This window comes from Ailuropoda melanoleuca, chromosome 10 (assembly GCF_002007445.2).
Source record: "Ailuropoda melanoleuca isolate Jingjing chromosome 10, ASM200744v2, whole genome shotgun sequence".
NCBI classification, from domain to species: domain Eukaryota; kingdom Metazoa; phylum Chordata; class Mammalia; order Carnivora; family Ursidae; genus Ailuropoda; species Ailuropoda melanoleuca.
In genome coordinates this window covers 36,770,238-36,796,765 of record NC_048227.1, presented here as the reverse complement: position 1 = coordinate 36,796,765, position 26,528 = coordinate 36,770,238, and the positions used below count along the sequence as shown (strand labels likewise).

The following is a 26,528-nucleotide window of genomic DNA, read 5'->3' as shown; positions in this document are numbered from 1 at the left end:
GATGGGGAGCGGCGGTGGTGAGTGCGGGGCGCGGGCGGCGGGCGGACACCGAGCGGGACGGCTTGGGCCCTTCGGCCCCGCGTGCGGGGCGTCCCGGAGGTGCCCGTCCGGCGCGCGGTTTAAATGCCCGGCGGCGCGGCGGGTGCGGGTGGGCTTGGCGTGAACGCCCAGCGCGGGGCCCGGCACCTGTCGCGGGCTGAGTACCGCGTCCGGCCTAGAGCGAGGAGACGAGGACAGTGTGGCGGTCACATCAAGGTACTCTGTGGGCCTCGGTCGCCCCGCGCGGCCCCGTTAACTGCTGGTAGGCGACCCCGGTGCAGAGCGGGGCAGGGCAGGAAGGCCTGCGGAGGGGGTCCTGCAGGCGGGCGGCGGGGAGGAAGCCAAGGGAGCGGGGTGAGGGGCTCCTGCTGTGTCGTCCTGGTGCGAGTAGGAGCGGAGATGGGCAGGGGTCCGAGGGGACCATCATCCGCGCTGGCCACTTTTGCCCCAGTAGCCAAGTTCCATGGTCACCTGCTATTCGCCCTAAGTACTTACTGAATCTTTGAATGAATGATGGTGTCTGCCGGAATCGCGGACCACTACTCCTTTATTTAATCTTTGGGACTAGAAATGCCTTCCGTGGGGAAGGCACAGTGACCGTTCAGTCGCCCTCAGATACAACTTTGCACATCAGCGCAGCTCCTTTCCTACACATCACCGAGATCATTCTGCTGTTCTCCCTCAGTGATCCACTGTCGGTGTGCCAAGTGTTTCTGTTACCCTACAAAGCGAAGAATAAGGAGGAGACCCCGGAACCTAACCATCTTGAGCCTCCCGGAAGATGTGCTCTTTCATATTCTGAAATGGCTTTCTGTTGGAGACATCCTGGCTGTCCGAGCTGTAAGTCGCCAGATGAAAGTAGCCTCAGCCTAACTTGTTGCTCGTCCATCAGAGCTTTGTGTTCTTAAATGTCAGAACAGAATTTTGGCTACAAAAGAGGGCAGAGGCTCCAAGGATGATGTTGTTACTAAATGTTTCAGGTTGTTTCGATCGCAGGAATGCTTCAAAGCTGAAACATTGTGCAGTATGTTTGAATCCGTTCATTCCCATGTTTGACAGAGAAAGTACCTATGGTGGCAGTGAAATTTTCACCCCTTGAGAAATAAGAGTATTAAATAGAACAAAAACACATTCTCGAGGACAAAATGCCATGTAATATCGAGCCCTGAAAGGGACCCTGGGAGTTAGTTTGCAGATACTCAACTGCACCCTCATTCAGACTGACTTACTCAAGGGCATACAGCAAATTGGTGGGAAAACTCCAATAGGACCTTGCTTCTCTGACTCCCAAAGCCGCCTCCGTTGTGGTCATAGTAGCCATGCATGCTGAGTTTTCAATGGCAATGGGAACTTTAGCACTTGAAGTGCTCACCTGTGCTCAGGCTTCCCAGCTGGGGCACTTCCTGCCTCTGACCAGGGCGGTATTAAATTTATTGGTCTTTTTCTAGAGCCTCTGTTGCCCTCTGGACTCCAGCCATGTTCCCACTAGCAAGGCCCTAGGTAGAGGAGCACAAAACAAACTTCTGTTCTACTTGCTCCTGTTAAGAGTCAGGTTCCCTATCCTTGTATGTACACACCCTTACAAGGGCGTCACCCCCTCTTTCTCAGTGTGGATGCTTTTTTCCCCCTTCTGGCACCACTGTCCCCACCTTTAGAGCCTCCAAGAAGCTTGTTTCTTCCCTCTTTTCAAATCAGCTATTACTATGATACACAGGGGCCTTTCTTCCTGGGGTGGGGAGGGAGACAGGAGGCCCTCCATCCTTCTATGTCCCGTGTTCAAGGGCTCCAGGAGCGAGGCTTCTGGGAGGTCCCTTGATAATCCAGCCCCCCCCCCCGCTTCTGTTGTTGTGCAGGTGCACTCCCACCTGAAGTACCTGGTGGACAACCATGCCAGTGTCTGGGCATGTGCCAACTTCCAGGAGCTGTGGCCTTCTCCAAGGAACCTGAGGCTCTTTGAAAGGTATATAGGCACCTGACAATGGCTCCGTTTTCTCCCGTCTCTGGGCCTCCCTGGTGCGCCTGACCTGGGCATGCTTTTCCTCTTATGGTTGCCCTTGTCCACACCTCACCCCCCCGGGGAGTGATCGAGGGCTGTCGGCATCACCCATGGAGTCACATGAAGCAGAGTCATTGGCTGTCCATGCCACCAGCCCAGGCGGACTCATTAGTCACTGTCATGTTTCGAAGGGTCGCACTTGGGCTGGGACCAGTCTGTGTGACTCAAATGCAGGTCACCTGCTTGTGGAAATTGTGGAAATTTTTCTCAACCCTCTTTGTATTTATTTAGTTAGATATTTATTTATTGGTCAAAAGCATGTGATTTCACTCCTGTTGCATTTCACTCCCTGGCTGATCCCGTCCTCCTGCTGAGGTTGGGACCCAGATGGAGGGTCAGAGCAGGTGTGAGCTGCACCCCCCCAGCCTGGGGGCCCCACCGTGCCGTTGGCTGAACCTACCATCCACGTGTGCTGGTGGCTCCAGACAGGCCCCCTAAGACCTAAGCCACATACCATATGATTCATCCATTTAAGGTGTGCAATTCAGTGTTTTTTTGTAGATTCACAGAGTTGTGCAACCATCACCACTAACATCCTCATTACCCCACAGCAAAGCCAGAGTCAATAGGGGTTGACATCAGTGCCCACTCCCTATTTTCCCTGCAGTCCCCCAGCCCCGGGCAGCCCCAAATCTGCCCACTTGTCTGTGGATTTGCCTGCTGTGGACATTTCGTGTAAGGGGAATCTTACAACACGTAGCCTTTTGTGGCTGAGTTCTTTGGCTTGGCACGTCTTTAAGGTTCGTCCGTGTTGTCGCATGTCATGGATGAATGATATCTGCTTGCATTTCCTAAAAAATCCTCACTTAAGAAACAAGCATTCTAGCTTTGGGTGCCGTGGCAGGACAGAACCTTCACGGGACAACACAGGTGACGCTGTGTGTTTTTACTGGTCTAGGGCTGCCGAAAAGGGAAATTTTGAAGCTGCCGTGAAGCTGGGCATAGCCTACCTCTACAATGAAGGCCGTAAGTCCTCCCGGGGCTGGGGCCAGCCTCGCCCCGCTCGGTGCTGACCTTGTAGAACAGGCATGAGTCCTTCCCAGTGGGAGCCATTCTGCCCTTATTCTTGCGAGGTCCAGCTGTGGGCCTCTCCCCTCAGCAGCGTGTGCCCACAGAGGGCCTGCTACAGGACCCACTGGTGAACTTTGAGTCCGTACCCTTTAATTATTTTAACAAACCTTGTTTTGACAAATGCTTTAATTCTATCAGCAGAGACTCAGGCGGGGAGTGGGGGGTGGGGAGGGCTACTCAGGCAAGCCAGGCTTCCCCCTCCCCTGGCAGCACCCCCTCCGTCCAGTGAACACCGCAGGCCATGTGTAAGTGCTGGCTCCCCTCCTTCCTTGGCCACAGGTCCTCCCCGGAACTCTGGGGCAGCTATCAAAGGGTGTAACAACACAGCTGCGGCTTCAGTGGGAGACACGTACAAGCAGGTCAAAGCCGGCCTGGTGCCTGAACTCCTTCACCCCCCAAGGAACAGGGGCTCCTTGAAAGGACCCATGTGGCCTTCTCCTCTCCCAGTGCCTGCCTGTTTACCTAGCACACAGAACCAGCCTGCAGGATGTCCAGTCCCAGCCCCCAGAATGCATAAAGACTGGGGATAGTTGATATGTTTCTGCTTCTAAAAGATCTGGTGTCTTGCTGAGAGAGCCCCTGCTCCCAGCTGGTTGGCAGGATTGTTGAGACTGTTAGACGGTGAACAGTCCTGCCCCTCATGCACTCCCCCATCAGACAGCGGTTCCCGGACAGAATTCACGCACCATCCAAGTCACCCATCCAAAGTGTACAAGCCAGCAATTTGTAGTATCTTCACAGAGTGGTGCAGCCACCACCACCATCCAGATTTGGAACATTAGCCTAAAAGGAAACACTGTACCCACTAGCAAGGGTCTAGGCTGTAGCTCCCAGCGGGAAGGAGGGTGCATGTGCCCTCCACAGGAGACACCTTCCCAGACCTTCAGAACCTAGGCTGCCGGCAGGGACACGTGATTCACAAGGTAGGAGAAGAAAGGGAGGAGCCCCCGTCTTGGAGGGCTCTGCTGTCCTTCCACACCAGCAGTGGTGCGCTGTGGCAGGCTACGGTGGTAGACTCTGAGAGCCCGCGGGGAACTCCGTGCACCTGTCCCGCAGAGACACCTGGGCTAATGGTCTGTCCGTGTCCGCAGTGTCTGTGTCTGATGAAGCCCGTGCGGAAGTGAACGGCTTGAAGGCCTCTCGCTTCTTCAGTCTCGCTGAGCGACTGAATGTGGGTGCCACGCCTTTCATTTGGCTCTTCATCCGTCCTCCGTGGTCGGTGTCTGGAAGCTGCTGCAAGGCCGTGGTCCATGAGAGCCTCAGGGCAGAGTGCCAGCTGCAGGGAGTGAGTCCTGGCGACGGACACATGTGGGGCCGACGTGCCGGACAGTCCGAGCCCCATCGGGTCAGTAGAGACACCGGATCATGTAAAGCCAGGCGCCTGACAACAGTGCAGGGGCAGAATATCGCGAGTGTGGGCACGGGGGCATCTGCAGATGAGTCAGCGGGAGAGGAAGCCTCACAGCTGGGGCTCCCAGGGAATCCCACAAGGGGCTGGGCTCCCCAAAGTCTGGAATCGGGACGGCTCTCGGGGTCGGCTGTGGGCCAGGCAGGGGCCACAAGAACAGGTGGACGGGGAGGGTGGTACACCGGAAGTTCTCTTCCCACTGATGATCACACCTCCTCCCCCCCGTCCTCTTGCTCTTCAGACTCACAGAGCATCCCTACTGCACTGCCTGGGGAGAGTGCTCAGTCTCTTCGAGGTGAGTCATCTGTCCCACTCGGACGTGGAGCACAGGGCCTCCGTGTTTCTGTGCTGCCCGCCTTTCTGGCAGCTGCAAACACCAGGGACCAGGAAGTAAGCAGCAGGCAGCAAGAGGGGTCGTGCGGGGTGTAACACCCGGACAAGACCCGCCTCTGAGACACAGTGTGGAGCCCGGGGGTGGGTAGCGTCCGAGTGCTCGCCAGACCACGGGCCCGTGTCATGGCCTGGCTCCAGGCAGCCTTTCCCACTTTTCCCACAGACCTCCCTACACTACAGAGAGCTTTACCGAGCTCATGCCGCCCTGCAGCAAACTCAGGGAGCGGTGGTGGCTCCTGGTGACATGTGCAGTGGCAGCAGCAGGAGGGGACGCTGAGTGTGAGCGAGGACAGGGAGCGGTGGTGGCTCCTGGTGACGTGCAGCGGCAGCAGCAGGGGGGGACGCTGAGCGTGAGCGAGGACAGGGAGCAGCCTTGACAAAACCTCCACATCACCATCCGGGAGGCCTGGTGCGGAGGGCTGACCCTGCAGTGGCCCACAGCCAAGCTGGGGGCCGAGCGAAACACAAACCTCATCCGAGAGGGAGGGGGCCCGTGAGGGCAGAGCTCAGAAGCTCGCTGTCCCGGCAGTTGTCGAAGCATGTACCCTAAGAGAAGTTGTTTCCACTCCCAATTTACTTAATTCATTTTATTAAAAGAGAGACCCCTGAATATGATTACTGAGAGGTCTGCGGAGAGACCATGGCGGTCCATAGTAGCGGGTCTTCTGCAGGGAGCAGGGCGAAGGAGGCCACCGATAGAGGCTGGTGTTCTGCGGGGAGTGGGGTGAAGGAGGCCGCTGTCCTGGGTTTTGTCGTAGGATGAAGAGCGGAAGCAGCAGGCCCGGGACCTGTTCGAAGAGTCTGCTAATCAGGGCTGTCTGGCCAGCTCGTACCTCCTCTGGGAACGTGACAGGAGGACAGACGTAAGTGGGCCGGGGTCTGGGGACAGGAGGATTCGTGTCGGCCAAACATTCAGTCTCCAAATGGGCCCTTGGGCAAGGTTCTGTATACACGGGGGGCCTGCGGGCAGCTCCCCGAGCACCAGGCACTGCTGGCCAGCAGTGCTCCTGTAGCTGTCCCCAACAACCACCGTCATTTGGGGCTAAGGGGCTGGGAAGGAGGCTGAGCTGTGGTCCCTCTGGGGGTGTCGGGAGGAACAATTAAGAATCGATGGGTTGGTTCTGAGTTTCTCCAGAGACACAACTGTATAAAAGCACGGTGACTCTCTCCCGTTGACAGATGTCAGATCCCGGGCGATGCCTCCACAGCTTCCGGAAACTCAGGGACTACGCGGCCAAAGGCTGCTGGGAAGCACAGGTGAGGCAGGAGCTGGCCTTGCTCCTTCCAGCTCCTCTTGTGGGGCCCATGGCGGCGAGCCCGCCCTGGCTCCCTTTCAGAGGCGGTAGGACTGGCCCAGGGCTGACACCAGGGCTTACAGGAGTGTAGCTGTGGGGTGTGCAGGGAGGAGGCCTGCGAGTGCTTCCTTCATCCCTGCGCGTGCTTCCTTCATCCCTGCGCTTCCCCCCTGGCGCCTCCAAGCCCGCTGCCCCCAGCCGGCCAGCCTCTCCATTCTTGGGTGCCGCTGAGCTACGTCTGCTGTTAGCACTCCTGTTGCTCCCTGTGACTGTCCGGTAGCTCGGGCACCTCGGAGCAGATGGGGCTCCGTCATTTCACCCACTCACAGGGTCACCCAGGGTTAGAGCCAAGACATGAGGGATTTGCCGGTGGTGTTCTCTAGATGCTCTCCTGCTCCAGCTGTAAAAAATCCTTGTTTAGGACAAATCAAAGACAGTCGCCCTTTGCCGAACGGGTAGAAACACTCTTATTGCCCCACTAGGGGGGTGTTTGACAGTCATCTGCCCTAAAAGCGAGGGAAGAAATCACTGAGTGGTAGGCGGCACAGCCTGATGTGTCACAGAACAAGGCAACGTGCCTGGCCCAGGCAGATTGAGCATTGGCGGCAGCTAGAACAGCAACAGCGCGCTTCTCTCGGAAGCTCTAACTAATCGTAAGAAGAGGGACATTACAGTAAACGTTCAAAGGGTCTCCGTGTGCTCCCAGAAAAGAGGAAATAGAACCAACTGGTCAAAGCCCAGGACAGCGCCCCCCTCACCACTAGTTCATGGGGCGCACAGCTAAACAAGGTCATGTGTGTAGATCTTTTTTCTGTGCGTGTTGAGTGGATCGCTGATATTCTGAAGATACACATTTTTCATGATAGCAGTTTTTGCTGGCAAAGATGTGATAAAACAGCGTTCTCTTAGCTGGTATGAAAATCCGCGTGGCCCTTTCAGAAAATACTTAGGCACAGGCGCCCCTGTGGGTTGACCACGTAAGCAGACGGGTACCAGTACCGAAATGGCTACACAGAGATGTTCCACAAAGTAATAAAACAAATCAAACTTTGCAGGGAAGAACAGGTATTTCATATCCTAAGGAACCACGTTATTGTTAGGTGAACGGAGAGAAGATAAAATATATGTGCACTATGATCAGGAATGCATAGAAACATCTAGAAGGAAGTATCCAGAAATGGTTGCTAGTAACCATCGGAGGGCCCAGAGGTCCCAGGGGGCCTGTGCCAAGTGGCGGACACGGCTCAGTCAGCCCACACACCCAGCTACCTAGGCAGGTGCTCATGAGAAGGGAAACTGAGGCATGTAGCAGTTCCCCCCGTTTGTTTGTGGTGTTCGCAGGGACCCACGTTTTGAAGCCAGGTCATCTGACCCTCCAGCCAGTTTTGGCCGCTTTGCTCTGCTGTCTCCATTATACACATTTTGTCCCTTTTGAAGTTCATTATCACATGACGTAGTATTTATTTCAAAGTGAGTAGTTCAAACCCCAGCCGTGCTGTTTCCAGAAGGCGGGGAAGGTGGACGCAGCCACTGCGTCCCCTCACTCTTCTGCCCCAGCAGCCCGCCGCTTTGCACTCACGTGCACGTCTGTCCCGCAGCTGTCTTTAGCCAAAGCCTGTGCACAAGGAGGCCAGCTGGGACTAGACGCGAAGGCCTCGGGCGGGATGGTGCGCCAGCTGTTTCAGATGTCCCGTGCCGTCAGCAAGCAGCAGGTCTTCTCTGTGCAGAAGGGCCTCAGCGACACGATGAGGTGAGGGTCTCCAGGGCAAGCGTCTGCGTGGGACGGTGGGCGGAGGCAGAGTGGCCGGCGGGCCCCCGGGGGGGAAGGGGGCTGTTGGTCCCGTTCCACCTGGGCCGCCGGCACAGGGCGCCCTGGGTTAGCAGCCCCACTGGAACCCCCCTTCGTGCGCCTGTGTATTCCAAAACCAGGGACGCCCCCATTCTCCGGGGCTTTGAAGAGAAAATATCCCCCATGAGTGTCCATGCTCCAGTTTTCCTTTTTAACCCTAGAATGTGTTAAACCATTTTAAGCGTCTTCCCAAAATGACAGGACTTGTATCACCAGTTCAGCAGCCAAACACCACCTCTTCTTTCCGCCTCCGCGTGTGAGCATCCATGTGGCGTGTGAGGGCCCACAGCCATCGCGTGTGCCCGGAGGGGGGCGGTGGCCCCTGGGGTGGCCTCCAGCCCCGCATGTCCTGTCCCTTCCTGCAGCACACTCACCCCGAGGTTTTTCACTCGGTCACAGGATATGCTAGAAAGTAACATGGAAAGCGTAAATAATTTCTTAAGCTTCCACAAGATTTCAGATATGCTTGGGCGGAGCCCCTGGGCGGCTCGTCAGTGGAGCGTCCGGCTCCTGCTTTCAGCCCAGGTCGTGATCTCGGGTACTGAGCTTGAGCCCCGCGTCGGGCTCTGTGCTGGGCGTGGAGGCTGCTTAAGATTCTCTCTCCCTCTGCCCATCCCCACTTTCTCTCTAAAAAGTTAGTTAAAAACATGCTTTGGGTTTCGAAGGGGCAGGCTCTAGCTGTTCTCCCGCAGCTCACAGAACGAGCTCAGTAGACGTTTGTGTTTGACGGGATCATGCCTTCGTGGAGAGGCTTGATCTCACGCACACGGCACAGGGCTGCCTTGTCCCTCGCTCCCACAGCCCATGTCGGCAAGCCGTTGTGCTCTGGAACCCGGGGCCGGTGCCGGCGGCTGCACCCCCTTCTTCCCCACTTGTTTCTCCTGTGAGAAGTTGTATCCTGAGAACACCTCGTGCCCCTCTCAGTCGGCCCTTTTGTTGGATCGTTGCTGTTCTGTTTTGGGGGACAGTTTGTCCTTTTTCAAGAGCAGTAGAATTTTGTTGAAATATTAACATCATTTCAGTCTTCGAATTGAGCTTCTTTTTGTTTTCCTCTATACCAAGCAACAGCCACCTTTTTTTTTTTTAAACTGAGGTATATTTGACACATGACATTGTGTTGGCTGAAGATTTAGTTATTTTGAAGTATACCTTTGGTTGGTTTGGGGTTTATTTATTTATTTATTTTTAAGATTTTATTTATTTGAGAGAGAGAGTGCGTGCGCGCGAGCAAGGTGAGGGGCAGAGGGAGAAGGGAGAAGCAGATTCCCTGCGGGACTCGATCCCAGGACCCAGGATCATGACCTGAGCCGAAGGCAGATGCGTAACTGACTGAGCCCCAGGCGCCCTGGTTGGTTGGGTTTTAGAAGTCGGGTTGTTAAGGTCGCTGAGTCTGGGTGGCAGAGCATCCTCTTCTGTTCCCAGTGTCGGCTGGCTTAAACCTCCAACACTTGGCGGTGCCCACGGGGTCCTCTAGGTCTGGGAGGAAACACAGGCTGGGCTTCCTCCTGTCTGTCTCACCCCCATTCCTGCCCCCGCAGTTCTACCACCTCGGCCCATCTTTCCCTCCTTCCCTCTGCCTGTGACAGATGCTTTCTCCCGGCACCTGAAACACTTGCCCAGAACCCAGCAGCTTCACCTTTCTTCTCCCTCTGGCTGTTGGTCTCTCCTCTGGTTGTTCAGAGAGGCGTTGACCATACTCGGGTATCCTTGCCGTGGCACCCAGCACTCCCTCATGAGGGCGTCCCTGGCCCCAGGTTGAGCCCCCTGGAGGAGGGACCCCACGTCTGTCAGCAACGTCAGGGCTGCTGGGTGCCTGAGAAGTCCAGTGCCGGGCTCGGGGCATCCTCCTTTAGTTCCGTTCTGGTTCTTTGCTCCGCTGCAGGGGTCAAAATAAATGACCCTGTGGATGAGCCTCTCCTTGGGGAGGATATGGGTTTGCCAGCTTCTCGTGACTGTTCTCCAGTCCTGGGCCCTGTGATCTATCCTCAGCCCTGCAGGGTGGCCCCACCTTGCCTCCTGCCTGTGTCTGGGCTCCTCCGGAACCTGGCGGTCCGAGTGGGAGAAGGCAGGTACACAGATGTGTTAGCCCAGCTTTGTCCTAGGAACCTAGCAACCTGGGGGCCTTCCTAGCCCGCTTGGACCCAGCACCTGCGGCAGGGACAGGTTCCTGCGTAAATGGACGATGCTGCAGGTTGCTCACTCCCCGAGGACAGACGGGCCAGGCGGGTATGGGACGTTCGCCCTTGTGTTCAAGGTGGTGCTCTCCCTACAGGTACATCTTGATTGACTGGCTGGTGGAAGTCGCCACCATGAAGGACTTCACGAGCCTGTGCCTCCACCTGACCGTGGAGTGCGTGGACCGGTACCTGCGGAGGAGGCCGGTGCCCCGGTTCAGGCTCCAGCTGCTGGGCATTGCCTGCATGGTCATCTGCACGCGGTGAGGGGCCCCCCGGGGCGGGGTCTGCGGGACGACCCTCAGCGAGCTAGGCCTGCCCGGCTGCTCGGGCTGGCTTGCCGGTGAAATGAGCCTTCAGTGTCCCACCTCATCGGGTGGGGGTCTGAATTTCAAGGAGAGCGCAAGCAGAGTAGTCTCCCCTCATGGGGACCGACCCTTGGCATGTGGGCAGCCGCTCATCCCAGCCTGCGGGGACCCCAGAACATGGCCTTGCTCAGGAGGGTTCAGGCTGGGCTCCTCCTCCCCTGGCCCTTGAGGGTAACGTGGTGACCTGCCCTCCAGAGTCTTCCTCCTGAGATCACGGAAAGACCACTTCTCAGCGATCGAGCCCTCTAGCCCATGTCATCAGAGACCTGCAGTTAGAGGGTCTCACACCCCCAACCAGCTCCCAGAACACCCCAGTCCCACCGCAAACACAGGGTGCTTCCTGCTACAGCTGCCTGCATCCCTGGCAACTCGAACCTGTCAGGAAGGACCAGCTCACGCTTTACCTAAATCTGCTGGGTTTTGTCAATGCTCGTCTGCCCATTTTGCCTTGGAAGCATCTTGTGTGTTTTTGTTTTCCTAAGGCAGACATCCCCGCGTGGTCTGCCCTTCCCCCTGGGCAGTGCTCTGCAGACTGGCCATCCTTGTCTATGAGCCTAGGGGCTGAGGGACAGGCTCGCCACGCACAGCAGGGTGTGCTCAGACACGTGGACTTCCTTTGCGTGTAGCCCGGGGCAGGGGGTCCAGGCTTATGTTGTTGGGGTGGTCTTTCTATGTCATGGGGTCACGGAAAGCCCCAGCTCCTGTTTTACTCTCTGCCACCCCCAGTGACCCCTGAGGCCACCCTGTCCACCTTTGGAGTGATCCTGGACACATGACCACGACGGGAACTGGGACGTGTGGTCTGTAGGAGACCAGTGTGGGCTTGGGGCTACAGGCAGGCTGCCATGTGCCAACCAGCCCCTCAGGCGTGCTCGTGGGACCCCCAGTTCAGACCTTCTCACGAGAGGTGACAGAACAGATAGGCTCCGCCTCCTCGTGCCAGAGCGGCGTAATTACATCCTTGTAATCAGAAACGGAATGACCGGACCACCACCTGGCTGGCAGCGAGATGCTTTATAAAGATCTTAGAGGCGGAGATGCCCCGCCTCTGCTCCGAGCAGCGCCTGCCGTGGCCTCTGCATGGGAGCTCTGACACCTGGCCCTGATGGGCACTCCCGCCTCATACTCTCTGCGCCTGTGCTCCCCACGCCTCCCATCTCTCTCGGTCAAGGCTATAGGGGCACCTGGGTAGCACAGTCGTTAAGCCTCTGCCTTTGGCTCAGGGCATGATCCTGGCGATCTGGGATCGAGCCCCACATCAGGCTCTTCCACTGGGAGCCTGCTTCTTCCTCTCCCACTCCCCTGGCTTGTGTTCCCTCTCTCGCTGGCTGTCTCTCTGTCAAATAAATAAATAAAATCTTTAAGAAAAAAAAAAGAAAGGCTATAGCAAATGGGGCAGCTACCGAGTCCCCAGGACAGAGCAGCCACGGGCTTGGTCCTGCTCCCTTGCCAGGAGGCCACTGGACCAGTGTGTTCCCTGCTAGTTGGGACCACTGGAGAGTAGAGAACACAGTCAGGATTCCTGTGGCCAGACCCGTGCTGAGCACACACCTTCAGACAACCTCCAGCTCTCCTGCTGCTGCCTCACCTCCCTCCCAGGTGTAAGCTCTTGCTTACGTGAGCTCCGTGGAAGCTGGTTTCATCCTCAGGTCGTTAAGAGGATCAACCAGTCACATCATTCGTGGGTGCCTTTTGCAGACACCTTTGCGTGCCTGGAGCCTGGCCACTCCCACAGCTGGCACTAGTCCCACTTCCTTTGCAGACCCTTCGGACAGGGTCATGAGCTCATCTGTTCCTTGTGGGGCTGCAGGCTGCCCAGTCCACTCTTTGACCCCCCACCACGGGCCTGAAGTGATCGCTGCCTCCAGGGAGAGCAGACTCCATGCTCAGACCCCTTCTTGACATTCTAGGTTTATCAGCAAAGAGATCCTGACGATCCGTGAGGCTGTGTGGCTCACAGACAACACGTACAAGTATGAGGACCTGGTGCGGATGATGGGAGAGATCATCTCTGCCCTGGAAGGGAAGATTCGGGTAAGCGCCCCCTTGCTGTTTCCTTTCACGTCAGGGCTGAAGTCGTGGGAGGGGACAGGAGGAATCACAGGCTCCTCCACGGTCTTGAGCTTCCCTGCTCTGGAAAGTCCTCCTGGACCCAGAGGGCACGAGACTGGAGCTGCATCTGTCACTGCAACACCCTGGTGCCTGTGCGCCAGGACCCCACGTCACCTCCCCGTCCCATCTAGGTCCCCACTGTGGTTGATTACAAGGATGTCCTGCTGACGCTGGTCCCTGTGGCGCCGAGAACCCAGCACCTGTGCAGCTTCCTGTGTGAGCTGTCCCTGCTGCACACCAGCCTGGCCGCCTACTCTCCAGCCCGCCTGGCCTCAGCCGCCCTGCTGCTCGCAAGGCTGACGCATGGGCAGAGTAAGGAGCCCGCCCTTCCACTGGCTGCTCAGCAGGGGCTGAGCCAGGGACTGGGGATTCCCCGAGACAGGAGACAGGAGACGACTCTCCAATATGGGGGGGAGGGAGGGAGAAAGAGAAGTTTGCCCGACTTCTGGATGAGGAGACACCAGAATGGACTAAAAGCCGTAATGTGGGGGTGAGGTTAAGAGATGGTTCTAGCATAAGTATTTCCCACGCTGTTGACAGTGAGCATGGGGTGTTTGTAACCCTGAGCTCCAGGAAACTGCGCAGCAGAACTGTGGGGCCGTGGGGTGCAGGGGGCCCCAGCACGGCCACAGCACCCCTGCTTTCCTCCCCAGCACAGCCCTGGACCACGCAGCTGTGGGACTTGACTGGGTTCTCCTGTGAAGACCTCATACCCTGTGTCCTGAGCCTTCATCAAAAGTGGTGAGTTCCTAGAAGGAATTGAGCCCCCACCCAGCTGCCACAGGCTTCGTCCTCACGTCCCGGGGCGTGGGGGCTTGCTGTCACATGAGGGCTGTCAGCCCACACACACAGCTTCTCCGCAGTGCACTGCGTTCTCAGAGTCGACATGTAAAAACGCCAGCCCACGTTGCCTGTTTCGCAGTTTTGACATTTGATGCGCGTGAGGCTGCTGCTCCCACCAAAGCTCATTCCGCAGGCGGCAGACGGTAACAGAAACATCGAAGCCGGCTGCTGGAGCCGTGGTCAGTGTGGCGTCGGACCACCTGTCCCGTTGCTCAGGAGTTGGCCGGCTGTGACTGCTTCCTGCCACAGCCCCGCTCCCTGTCCGCTTACTCCGTGCCCGCTCCCGACACGCGCCTGAGCCAGACCCCAGCTGCCCCTCCTCACGCTCAGCGCTCTCTTTCCCGCGTGTGGGTCTGGGTGATTCCAGCCTTCTGCCTGTCCTCGGGGACTTCCAGGATTCAGAACACATGTGAACCCCAGCCTCTGACTTGAGGCCCAGGACCTCCTCCCCTGCCTCTGGCTTGTCCAGGCCGGACCCCCTCTCTTCCCTGGGCCGTTCCTCCTCGTCGTAGATCGCACCGGGCGCTTGGTGGATGTACCGCAGTCATCCTAGCAGGGGCCTGGGGCCAGCCGTTTCTGCTGCCTCATCCTGGCGTCCCACCAGCTCTGGAGGCCTGTGCCGCTCATTCCCCAGCCGCCCCCTGAATTACCGCAGTGACCGCCTCTGAGGGCGTCACTTCTCTGTACACCTTCCAGGATGAGATCAGAGCTCTCTGGCCAGACCCCAAACCCCTGGGAGCTGCCCTTTCTCTGGCCTGCTCCCCACCCTGCTCCCGCCGTGGGGAACCGGTCAGCATGTCCTGGGGCAGCCGTGTGCTTCGGCCAACCTGTTTTCTGTTGTGCCTACTCACAGCTGATGGACGGGGAGCAGAGGTGAAGCTGAAGGGTCAGCGTGTGTGTCTGATCGCTCACATGATGGTGCGAACAGTCCTTACTGGACACCAGCTACCAAGAGTTGTTGCTAGCTGTTCCCCTGCCCTCCCAGAACTGTTTTTTATTTTCATTTCAGATAATTGGAAACATTTATTTACCAACCAAACTTCTTTTTTAAGCGTACAAGTCATGTTCGGAGTTGTGCAACCGTCATGACGGTCAGTTCTAGAACATGGCACCACTCTCAAACCCCAGACTCCATGTCTGTCAGGCCCAGGCTTCCCCTCCAGCCCCCGTCTTTCCATGTCTGTGGATTTCCTGCTTCTGGACACTTAATAGAAACAGAGTCCTGCCTCATGTGGACTTCTGTGACCAGCCTGTCACCTACGTAACGATTCCGCTGGAATCACAGTCCACTGCATGGACGGACCACAGCTTGCTCATTCGTGCATTGGTGGACATCGGGGCTGTTGCCGCCTTTTGGCTGTTGTGAATAACACTGCCGTAAACATCTGCATGTCTGTGTGGCTGTGCGTTCACCGCGGAGCCTCGAGGTTCCCCATCTGACCTCCCATCACTAGGCTATTTTTAAAAGCCTATTGTTCTCTCTCACTTCAGCGAGCGGGCGCTAAAACGGAGTCCCTTGGGCTGGGGTTGCCAATGTCACCTGCCCCAGACCCCCGCATGTGGCTCCGCTGTCCCTCACATGTCCCCGTTTGCAGCTTCCATGATGACGCCCCCAAGGACTACAGGCAAGTGTCTCTGACCGCCGTGAAGCAGCGATTTGAGGACAAGCGCTACGAAGAGATCAGCCAGGAAGAGGTGCCTGCACCCCCACCCCCCAGCCCAGACGCCGGCCCCTCCGTGCCTCGTCCCCCCCTCTGACCCTGGTCTCCTCTCAGGTGCTGAGCTATGGCCAGCTGTGCGCAGCTCTGGGAGTGAAGCAGGGCAGTCCGGAGCCCACGTCTTTCCTCAGCACGGGGGACATCCACGCCTTCCTCACGTCGCCGTCAGGACGGAGGACCAAGCGGTGAGTGAGCCCTGTGTCTGAAACGGTGCGTGCTGGGCCTGGGTTCCCTCCGACTGCCGCGGCTGCCTGAGGTCTCCGTCACCCCCCCTTTTACACAGGGGCCTCCTAAGAGGGAGCAGGGAGAAGCAGCAGGTCCCACAAAACATGAAACTGGGGCTGAATCCAGGCCTTGGTTCCTGGGCCCGGTCTCTACTGGCGGCTGCCGTCCTCTTCGGCTCCGCTCTCTTGCTTTAACCTGTTCTCTTTGAGCAAAGATGGTCTTGAGCACAGGCTGAGCCCAGCACAGGCACCCGCGGGCCACGCTGTGCCACGGCATTGCTGTCACTCCTGGCCCTACCCCTCCGCGCTTCCATGGCTGCCCCCATCTCCACCCTCACCTCCCGAGTCTGCCCCACACGTGTCCCCTGTCTCAGCGTCCTGGCTTGGCCACCTGGCATAACTTGCCGTCCGCACCTTAAGCACCCGAGGAGCTCCTGGTAATCCTGCGCAGTCCAGGTGTGCAGCCCCTTGCTGTGCCGCCGACCCTGCCTCTGGGAGCTTTGCCACGAGCTTCCTGAGGGCAGGCAGCTGGGTGGCTATGTCGTCCCCGCACGCAGCACACCAGGCCAGGTCCGGCAGGTGCGGAGGACCAGGCTGTGCCCCCCACACGGCTGCCCGTGACCAGGCGCCTGGTCTCCCACCTTGCAGGAAGCGGGAGAACAGCCTCCAGGAGGACAGGGGCAGCTTTGTCACCACGCCCACCGCGGAGCTGTCCAGCCAGGAGGAGATGCTGCTGGGCAGCTTTCTGGACTGGAGCCTGGACTACTGCTCTGGCTACGAGGGTGACCAGGAAAGCGAGGGCGAGAAGGATGGTGACGGTGAGCGCCACGGCCTCAAGGCCATCCAGATGCGCCCCCCTAGGTGCACACCCAGGCAGGCGTGAGAGAGCAGAGCCCCTAGAACACCAGAGTGATGCCGGGGGCCAGGGTGGGGGTTCTCCCAGCCCACGGCAGGGAGAGGAGACCTGTGTCCAGCCCCAGCCAGGCCTGTGGAAGGGCCTCACCAGGGCAGGGAAGCGTAAGAGACCTTGTGTGGAATTCACGAGATCTTTCTAGAACATTGTGTGAGATGTGCCACCCACTGCCCTTTTGGACTCTGTGCCTTGTGCGCCCCTCCAGGGCTGCCTGTGGGAGGCTCTGTCCCTGTGTTCTCAAGCAGCTAAACACAAAGGAAGCCCCGTTCAAGCAATTTCTGTCAATTTTCCAATTGCTTGCTTTTGTGTCCCCTTGGGGATTAAGTAAATTATTGATGACCAGTTTGTTGTTGCTTCCTACTGTCCCCCAATTCACGTTGAGTGCCACCCTCGATTTCTTACCCAAAGGAGAGCAGTACAGGGGACTGTCCAGTGAGAGCCACGCCTGTCCTGGCCAAGAGTGGACCTTGGGCCACTGGGGGTCCTGACTGGGCAGGGGGACACTTCAGTGCTTGGACAGTGGACGGATCTCTCTCCCCATGTCTCCCACAGTGACGGCCCCCAGCGGCATCCTCGATGTCACCGTGGTCTATCTGAGCCCCGAACAGCACTGCTGCCAGGAATCAAGTGATGAGGAGGCCTCCCCGGAGGATAGGGGACGCCAGGACCCACACGTCTGGGTACCAGGCCCCCAGACGCCTACTACGCCAGGGCCTGAGCCTCGGCTCTGCAGCACAAGGGAGCCAGGCAGGGACAGCGTGACCTCAGGGTACTCCTCCATCAGCAGTGCGAGTCCCACAAACTCAGTGGACGGCGTCTCGGGGGGCCCTCCCCAATCTACCTCAGTGCTGTCCCCAGGCAGCACCTCAGACACACAGCCTTGCCGCCATCATGCCAGGAAGTCGTGTTTACAGTGTCGCTCTGCGAGCCCTCCAGAGAGCAGCGTTCCCCAGATGAAGAGGAAAAACCTATCCACCCACAGCAAGGAGGAGGAGGAGGAAGGGAGGGACCTGAGCCGGGCTTGCTGAGGCTGTGAGTGTGCCCGCGCATGCCACAGGGAACGTTTGCTGAGGGAGGGCTCTCGCTGCACTAGGAGACACGGCGGGGGGGGGGCGGCCGCTGGAGATGGATGCCATGGGGACCGCCGATGGCTTTCACCCAGGGAACGAAGAGACCATGGGACACTAAGTTTCTTTTTCCAGGGTAGTCCCATGCAAGCCGGCAGAATGTCCAAATCAGAACAAAAATTTGGATTCTTCCCTTTGGAAAGCTTAGCCTCAAAGCAATCATGCCACGCCCCATGAAGCCCGTTTCTCTGTCCCCTCTTGTGTCTGTCCTGCTCTCTCTGGGGACCTTGAGCCCACGTACTGACCTCCCCAGCCCCACCGAACCCCATCCCAGAGCCGACAGCTTTCACAGTTGAGGGCTCATGTGACCAGGTAACTTGGTACAGCTCCCCTCCCGGCATCTCTCTGGTTCTGGGTTGCGGTGGGGGCTGACAGCTCTGAGCGCACCACCGTCCTCATACCTGTGCCGTGGCTCCTGTCCTCACTCGGCAGGTCCCCTGCTGAGGGAGCCCTGCCCCTGCACACTGCTGTGGACTGCATGGGACTGCCAGGTGCGGGGGCCGTGACTGCTTTCAGGCCAGGGCCTTGACGTCTTGGCCCTAAGCTCCCTGCCCACCACACTCTCAGCTCCTTCAGAAATCTCTTCCTTCCTCCATAGTGGTTTGTCTTTGTCCCCAGCAGGTGGTGTCCATACGAACACCTCTCTTTGCACTGAATTTCTAGGCCATTTCTTTTCTTGTCTTTATTTCCATCCTTCGTTCTTTAAAGATGGAAACAAAAAAAAATTAAAGATAGAAGGCATTAAATTTTAAAGAGAGATTCTTAACTTTAGGCTCAACTAAAGAAAAAGGGAACGTCTATCTGATTGAGACCCCTCAGTGGTCTCCTGACACTCTTCCCAGAGAGATTAGACAGAAAAAAACTAAACGTCATTTGTAACATCTGAGGTGTCCACTGTGCAAAGGGGCGGGATTTAGAAGACCCGTCCCCACCTGCTGGGCGAGAGTGCATCTGCAGTGGGTTCCTGAGGCTCCCCCACACCTGCCACTTCCTGGGTGCAGCAGCCAGAACACCGGCGGGATCTGCTCCAGACTGAGCCCGACCACCCCCGTCCACCCCGGGCGGGTGGACCACGGAGACATGTGCCCTACAGTGGTAGCTTCTGTTTCTTCTCAAAACATCGGGAAGAACCACCGGGCCAGGAGCGTCCCCCCACATGCTCCTGAACCAGAGCTCTGTGGAACAAAGAGATGGCTTTTCTGGTGCTTTGGGGGGCGTGTTCCTTGGGGAGCTGTCTTCCTGCTACTGTGAGAGAATCCTGACTACCCTGGGTGGGGCATGGTTGGGATTCCTGTCAACCGTGTGCCCCTGGGCCTGTGTGAGCCTCGATATCCTCATCTGTAAAATGGGGCCATAGTACCTACCTCACAGGGGTGTTGTGGGGATTAAATGTGATGAGGGTAGTGGCAGCTGAGTGATGTGCATGTCTGAACTACCCTCCTCCTTGTCTGTGGCCCATTATCAGAAGCCCAACTCGGCAAGGACCAGGCTCTCTGCCTTCTCCCAGCTTGCACCTGTAGGAGACTAACGCCACCTGCCTGTGCTGATCGAAGCCTCTCCCTCTCCCCTCTTCCTGAGAACAGGGCCACCGCCCTCGGAGGGGCCCACCCTGAGCTCCCACCCCGGAACAGTCCCAGGCAGCATGGGGCCCCCAGCTCCCCTCCTCAGCAGCTACGAAATGGACATTTCTCCAACTTGAAGCAACCTCCCCCACTCCCAGTGTGTCATCCTTGCAGCCCCCCCCCCCCCCCCCCCCACNCCCCCCCCCCCCCGCCCACGAGAGTTCCCAGCCCCTGCAGGGTTCACAGTCCTACTTACTAACTCCAATTACATCGGGCTCTGCTGCCTTCATCACTCCTCCTGGCTAGCACCCATCCCCCGCTGTCCGAGTCACTGAAGGCCCCATCCCCCATCCTGTGGAGACCTTCCTGGAACAGCTTCCGGTTGCTTCTGTGACACTTGGCTCTGCTGTCCCTCCACCTGTCTGGGCTCCAGCTCCCCTTCCATCACCCATCCTTCACAGTCCGCGTCTATACTCACCTGCCCCACCTTGGACCCTCTGGCCCAGGCCCATTGTTCTCAGGCCACCTTCCCCGGTCTTCTGGACTTTGATGTGCCTCGGCTCCAGTGCCTACCTGATGTCACCCCCAAATGTCACCTCACCAGGACGTCCACAGGCGAACGCTCCCTCCTCCCTTGCTCTGCCCCCAACACACTGTCCTCACCTCTGTAAATACCTACTGGGCCCCCCCCAAGTACCTGGCCCCCTGCTAGGTGCCTGGGGTCCGCAGGGCAGCTCGGCTCTGCTTTAGGGCGCCCTCAATAAGGACAAAGCCAAGCGTAAGCAATCACAGGGGCCACCATCTACCCAGTCATCCAAACCAGATGTGCGTCCGTGCACCACCCGAGGACCCTCTACAGCCCGCACGCCCAGCTCCTTGCCGAGCCGGAGTAGCGGCTGCGGGGCTGACGCGGGAGCCGGAGCTATAGGGGCGGAGCTTCTGGGTGGGGCGGGGCCGGAGCCCTGGGCTCAGGACTGGGCAGCCCGGCCGGAAGGGGGCGGTCTCCTAGCCCGGAAAGGACCGGACTTCCCGGAGGCGGCAAATCCGGAGGAGCGGCGGCCGCCTTCATGCTGCCCGCGGGCTGCTCGCGCCGGTGAGACTCGCGCGCTGGGAGGGAGCGGGGCGGAAGGGGGAACGGCGCGCGGCCGGCCGGGGTGCTGAGCCGCCGCCGCCCCCCTCCCAGGCTGCTGGCCGAGCTGCAGGATGCCCTGGACGCCTGCGCCGAGCGACAGTGGCAGCTGGAGCGGAGCCTGCGCGTCTCCCGCCAGCTGCTGCGGACCTGGTAAGCGGACCGCGAGACCACCCGGCCAGGCCGCCCTCGGAACCCCGCTCAGAGCGCCCGGGCTGGGAGGCCGGGCCCAGCGCCCACTTGCTTACTGGCAGCTGTGCTCCCCTTTGCCTGCAGGATTGAGGTCGGGGGGCTGCCGCGAGGCCAGGCAGCTCCTTGGGATCGGTTAGGTCTGGGCCCTGCCACCACTGTGCTGTGTCTTGCAGGGAACCAGCCGAGGCGCCGGCGGCGGAGCCAGCCCCAGGGCCAGAAACGAATGAAGAAGCCCCGCCTCCGGGTAAACCTCCACCACCCACCTTCTCTGGCGCTGCCCCTGCTCTGTCTTCTGACAAGCAGTGGTGAGTGACCACTGCAAGAGTGTTTGGCTTTTGCAGCATGCACACCCAACCCTCAAGACCTCAAGGAGCTGGAGCTTCTGACCCAGGCACTGGAGAAGGCTGTACGGGTGAGAAAAGGCATCTCTAAGGCTGGAGAAAGACACAAGGCCCTCAGCCTGAAGTCTGGGTCCACTGCCACTTCTGCCAGCACAGCCTCTGCCCCATCCCGGGCCTCAGGCCAGGCTGGCCGTCGAGCCTCAGAGACAAAACCACCCAGGGGCAGCCACCAGACCACGGTGCCTGCCAGGGGCCTCCCTGAGTGCAGGCTTCCATCAGTGGGGGATCACACCGCTATGGGGAGAGGCTCCCGAGCCACCAAGCCTGGACCAGGCCTCAGGGACCAACAAATACCCCCGTCGGCTGCTCCTCAGGCGCCAGAAGCTTTCACACTGAAGGAGAAGGGGTAGGTTTTCCAGACCCTTCCTGGAGGAACAGCTGACCGGATCCTGGCCAGCAGCAGGAATCAGCGATGTGGGGTGACAGGGAGGGCAGGGCATTGAGCTGGATGTGGGCCAGGGGAGCCCCCAGGGTGCAATCCCATGGGGTCCATGCCCTGAAGTTGGCAGAATGGACCATTGCTAGGGCCTGTCCCCTTCTCCCTGGCTGTCCAGTGCCCCATTCTCTTATCCACCCAGCCTGGGGGCTCCAAACAGGCTGTGGAGGGCCTGGGCTCTGCCCCTGGTCCGTCTCTTCTCTTCACCAGGGCAGACCTGGACTCTGCTGGCTCCCACAGCCACTCTGGAAACCCTGTTGCTTGGTCGCAGGGGGGTGGGGGGAGCCTCCTGAGTGAGGCTACTCAGAGCACTGGCTTCCCTGACAGGACCCTGCTGAAGCTACCCATGGCCTACAGGAAAGCAGCTTCCCAGAACTCCCGGTAAGGCTGAGTCGCAGCTGAGTGGGGGTGGAGGGGAGAGCAGGGAGGCCCAGGCTTCCCACCGGCACAGGGCCACATCGGTAAGACTTTTCCAGCTGGCCGCTCTGCTTTGTTGGCTGGGTGGGGACACCTTCCACATTAAGAGAGTCTGCCTAGCTGGGACTTAGACTTAGCAGGCTTTGAGGCTGAGAGACTTTGCATCCACGTCTGTCTTCTCTGCGGGGGTGAGGGTGATGGTGTCCTCTCCATAGAGGTGCGGTAGGGGTTAAACAAGGCGGTGCCTTTCGCGTGTCCCGGCTGTGTCTGAGCCACAGCCAGCACCCAGAGCTCTTCACTGTTGTCCCAGGTAGTCCCAGTTACCAGTGGCTGCCAGCTCCTCTCCTTTATCCCTTGAATTCTCTCCTAGTACTTCCCCTGTCTCCTTTTCACGGACAGCATCCTCTCCGGTCCCCAAGGTCTGGGGAAGCCCCTCATGGGGCCCTTGCCCTGGTCTTTCCCTGCCTCCCGAGGCCCAGCTGGTTGGACTAACGGGGTCCCTCTCTGATTCCCGGGTGCCTGTGTGTGCATTCCAGCCTGTGGGCCCAGCTGAGCTCTACACGGACCAGTGACTGCGGGGATGCTGCTACCACGGCCAAAACCCAGTTCCTGCAGAAAATGAAGATGACTGTATTCTTGCTGGGCTTGCGGGACCCCCCAGGGTGGGGATGGGGGGTGGTTCTGGCTCTAAGCCTGGGGAGTGTAGGGGGCAACTCCAGGAGGGGCCAGAGCCACTTGGGTCCTGTCCTTGGTGGGAGGACAGGGGAGGGGGAACCTGGCCACAGAGGAGTTTCCCTGACCTGTGTCCAGTCAGGCTCGCCCGGCTCTGGGCTCAGTGCTGCCCAGGTGGAGGCGGAGGTGGGGCTCCTGCGGAAGGCCTGCTCGCTGCTGAGACAGCGGATGGAGGAAGAGCTCTCGGCAGGTGAGCGGGCCCTGGTGTGTGTCTCGGGGCAGGGAGGGCTTCGGGACTGGCGGACCTGGCCTGCCCTCCCCCACTTTCGCGTAGAGCCTGCTGACTGGATGCAGGAGTACCACTGCCTGCTTACCCTGGAGGGGCTGCAGGCCCTCACGGGCCAGTGTATCCACAGAATGCAGGAGCTGCGTGCAGGTGAGACCCGGCCCCCACCCCACCCCACCTTGTGCTGAAGTCTGGTCTAGCTAAAAGGCTGCATTAACAGCTGCGCAGGAGCAGGGTCCCCCCACTGCCTCTCCTGACGCAGGCTTGGCACTGTAAATAGCTTATTTATCTGGTTCCTGAGAAGGTGCCATGTGGGCGTCAGAGACGTACTTGCAGGTGACTTGCCCGGTACTGCGGGAGACGGTTGCTGATGGATAGTAGGGCCTCATCCAGGAGACAGAGGGAGACTTTGCACCCCCTTAAAGGCAAGTGGGAAGGAGGTCCCTGGCCACCACCCCATGCGGCCACCTCCCCCTGTCCTCCAGCAGTGGCAGGACAGCAGCTGGGGCCGTGGCCTGAGGGGAGATGCCCCAGCGCCTCGATGCCCCACGGAGGTAGCACAGACCCTGCGTGGAGCCCCCAGCTGCTTCTCTACTCCAGCACCAAGGAGCTGCAGACTCTGGCGGCCCTCAGGCTGCGGGTGGCCATGCTAGACCAGCAGATTCACCTGGAAAAGGTACTTCCAGGGTTGGGGGGGACTAGGTGACTGGGCACCGGGGAAGCAGTGGGCTTTGGGCCATCCAGCAGACAGAGCCTCTGGGCTGTGCACAGCTGACAGCACTGGCCGATGGACAGAGCTTTGGGAGGAAGAAGGGGCTGGCACATGGTGCCTGAGGCCCTCCCTGGAATTGCCCCACTGTGGGGCCTTCTGTAAGCCTTCCGCCAGCTGCCCCGGATGGAGCCCCCACTGAGATCTTGGCCCTGCATTTCCTCCTAGGTCCTGATGGCTGAGCTCCTCCCGCTGGTGAGCAAACAGGACCCACAGGGACCGCCCTGGCTGGCGCTTTGCAGAGCTGTACATAGCCTGCTCTGTGAGGGAGGGGAGCGCTTCCTCACCATCCTTCGAGATGAACCTGCAGACTGAGCCCTTCCCATGACCAGCCGCCCCCCACCTTGCCCCCTTCCCGGGCCGCCAGACCCCGGCAGGAGGGCGAGCTTGTTCTGACCTAGACGACTGGGAGAGTGCCACCGCCCCCTATTAGGTGAACGGGGATTGAGAGGATTTTCACTGTGGTGGTCTGGGGACCCAGAGATAGCTATACCCACCCAGGAAAGCAGGGTTCCCAGGGGGTTGGGGACAGCCCCCGGCTCTTCCCGAGGAGCCCAGGGCCCCAAAGCAAGTGGTCAGGCCTCCACTTGGCTTGGACTTCCACAGGCTCGGAGACCAGAGGCCTGCCGGGCTTTTTTCTTAGCTATCTCCGTTTTTTTCTTACTGCGGCCTTATAAGCCACTTGTGTGACATTAAAACTACTTTAGAGGGGCGCCTGGGTGGCATAGCGGTTAAGCATCTGCCTTCGGCTCAGGGCGTGATCCTGGCATTATGGGATCGAGCCCCACATCAGGGCTCCTCTGATATGAGCCTGCTTCTTCCTCTCCCACTCCCCCTGCTTGCATTCCCTCTCTCACTGGCTGTCTCTATCTCTGTCAAATAAATAAATAAAATCTTTAAAAAAAAAAAAACTACTTTAGAAAGTATATATATTTAAGATGGGATGTGGTGTTTGGTTTTTTCTGTGTGTTTTGGCTTACCGAGAACATATCAAGCATGTTTATTGAGAACACACATAGGCCTCTACTGAAGGGAGGGGGAAGGACACTGAAGGTGAGCAGCACTGGCCCCAGCACACCTGAAACCCCTCCCCCAACTGCCTAGACTGGGCTCACTGGGAGACACAAAAGCCACCTGCCCACATCCGAGTGGGGGGGCACTGTGTGGCCACAGCTGTCCTAGCTTCCGTGCTCACCACTTCCGGGCTGTTGCTGTGGCCAACGTGGGCCCCCCAACACTTGACTTACCACCAGGGAACTCACCCCTCACCTACTCCACTGTCACCTCCTCCAAGGCTCCTGCCTCCCCGCTGAAGGAAGGCAAGAAAGTGTAGAGGTCAAGGTCATGGTCTCTGGGTTTAAACCAGTCACAGATTTGGGTTTCCACTGTGACTTGATTTCTGCTGTGGGACTTTCGGCAAGATTCTTAAGGGCCCTGAGCTTCAATTCCCAGTGTCGTCCCTACTGTCATACTGGGGGTACTTGTTGGGAGAGGTCATCAAAGAGATGTGACCTCCCGCCAGGAGCTGGATCTGGGCAGTGGGAGGCTCCTCTCCCCCTCCCCTGTCCTTGGGATGTGGGTTCCACTGGCCTTTTCACTCCCAGACACTGCTCCAAGGACACAGCCCTGAGGTAGGGATGTGGTGCTGAGAGCACCTGCATGGGAACTGAGCCCAGGGAAGGCCTCTCCTGACACCACGTCTTAGGCCCTGGCGGGGGGGTACAGGGACACAAGTTCCGTCTGCTTAGGAACCCTGCCACCTACCCCCCTGGAGTGGCCTGCCTCTTCCTTCAGTCTCTGCTGGCCTTCCGCGTGTGTGGCCGGTTTCAGGTGACACCCGGAGGCTCCCGAGGGGCCCGCGTGCCAACAGTAATGGCTATTACCCCTGCAGCTGGGGTGAGGACAAATTACACAGTGGTAGACCCTGGGGAAAGCTGGGAGGCTGTGGTGTTCATTAATAAACCTTGCCTAGGCACCTGTGCGAACCAAGCAGAATGCTCAGAGCTGGGGCAGTGGCGCTTTGTGTAGCGAGTGACGAGCAACACGGAATTAACACCAGCCTCTGCCCCAGGGCGACCCAGGCGCCGAGCCAGGAAACTCCGGGAGAAGGCCAGGTCTTCTGAGAGCCCGATGAGGTGTCACAGATATGAGGGATGAACCGAGTGATGTTGAAGCAAACTTGGGGTGACCCCAGGCTCCCAGCAGGACGTTCTACTTGTAAAAGCCCCCACAGTCCCACAGGCCAGAAACCTGGAACATGGAATCCCAGGTCCTGAGGGCTGCTGGGGACCAGATGACGGACCAAGGTAGGAAACCTAAAAACAGTCTTCATTGCACTGAGAGGCCTCTAGGTGGTGGAACAGCTCTGTTCACTGCCCAGGGCAGGAACAGGGAAGGGGGAACCAAGAGATGGGGAGTCTGGGGTACAGCTATCCCCCCCTCTGGCCTTTGCTGCTTCCAGAGCTCATGCCCAGTTGCTCTGATCTTGAGGAATCATTTTCAGGGTGAGTCCCACCACCACCCTGTTACTGGGCAAAATCAGTTTACATAGCTAGTGGTCTCCACCGTAAATTATTTAATCCACCAGTTCACTTGGTTTATTGTGTACCTTCCCTACTGGACCTTTGCCCCTGAGGGCAGGGGTGCTGTCCACCTTCATCCCTGGCCAGGCCCATATGGGCACCCAAAGGTTGTTGACTCAATGACCCACTATCAGGACCCGTCCTGTGGGTGGCTTGTGGAGGGCTGTCCGCACCTGGGCAGGAAGGTGCCGCCCGGAGCGTGAGGGAGAACGAGGGCAGAGGTCTGGGTTAGCGCCCCCTCTGGATTCGCGCCTGCCCACCCTGATTCAGCGCCAAGCTAGGAGGCGGCGGCGAACTCCTCTCCCCGGCGTCCCGGTGGCGTCACCGCATGCCGGGCCAATCCGCTCTGACGTGGCGGTCGAGGAAGGGAGTGGGGGCTGTGCGGGGGCCCACACCCACCCTGAGAGCGGCACCCCGTCGGCGGCATGAGCGCTCCCGAGCCCCCGCCCGCGGTGCCTGCCGAGCCCCCCGCGCCCCCCGCTGTCCCCGAAC

At 58.9% G+C, this 26,528-nt stretch overlaps 2 protein-coding genes across 8 annotated transcripts; both read left to right on the top strand.

The window, feature by feature from the left end:
- Position 1: 1 nt before the first annotated feature.
- CCNF (cyclin F) lies at positions 2–18,993 on the top strand. Of its 2 annotated transcripts, none has more exons than XM_034670574.1 (17): positions 2–17; positions 725–879; positions 1,893–1,999; positions 2,994–3,061; positions 4,258–4,511; positions 4,816–4,869; positions 5,726–5,830; positions 6,147–6,224; positions 7,861–8,012; positions 10,384–10,548; positions 12,564–12,687; positions 12,897–13,077; positions 13,419–13,506; positions 15,204–15,303; positions 15,384–15,511; positions 16,199–16,368; positions 17,016–18,993. In XM_034670574.1, exons 1-17 carry the CDS (start codon positions 2–4, stop codon positions 17,489–17,491), a joined length of 2,421 nt encoding a protein of 806 aa, XP_034526465.1. In that variant the 3' UTR covers positions 17,492–18,993. The 2 variants fall into 2 exon arrangements, with proteins under 2 accessions (XP_034526465.1, XP_034526463.1); XM_034670572.1 differs by lacking the exon at positions 2–17 and adding an exon at positions 26–301.
- A 1,110-nt stretch (positions 18,994–20,103) lies between these two features.
- Positions 20,104–24,284, top strand: TEDC2 (tubulin epsilon and delta complex 2). Of its 6 annotated transcripts, none has more exons than XM_034670569.1 (10): positions 20,105–20,245; positions 20,336–20,434; positions 20,647–20,717; positions 20,815–21,220; positions 21,638–21,691; positions 22,264–22,357; positions 22,538–22,649; positions 22,734–22,835; positions 23,174–23,361; positions 23,623–24,284. In XM_034670569.1, exons 1-10 carry the CDS (start codon positions 20,220–20,222, stop codon positions 23,767–23,769), a joined length of 1,299 nt encoding a protein of 432 aa, XP_034526460.1. In that variant the 5' UTR covers positions 20,105–20,219; the 3' UTR covers positions 23,770–24,284. The 6 variants fall into 6 exon arrangements, with proteins under 6 accessions (XP_034526459.1, XP_034526462.1, XP_034526461.1 ...); XM_002926539.4 differs by having other exon boundaries at positions 23,171–23,361; XM_034670568.1 differs by having other exon boundaries at positions 20,104–20,245; positions 22,538–22,835.
- Positions 24,285–26,528: the final 2,244 nt, after the last annotated feature.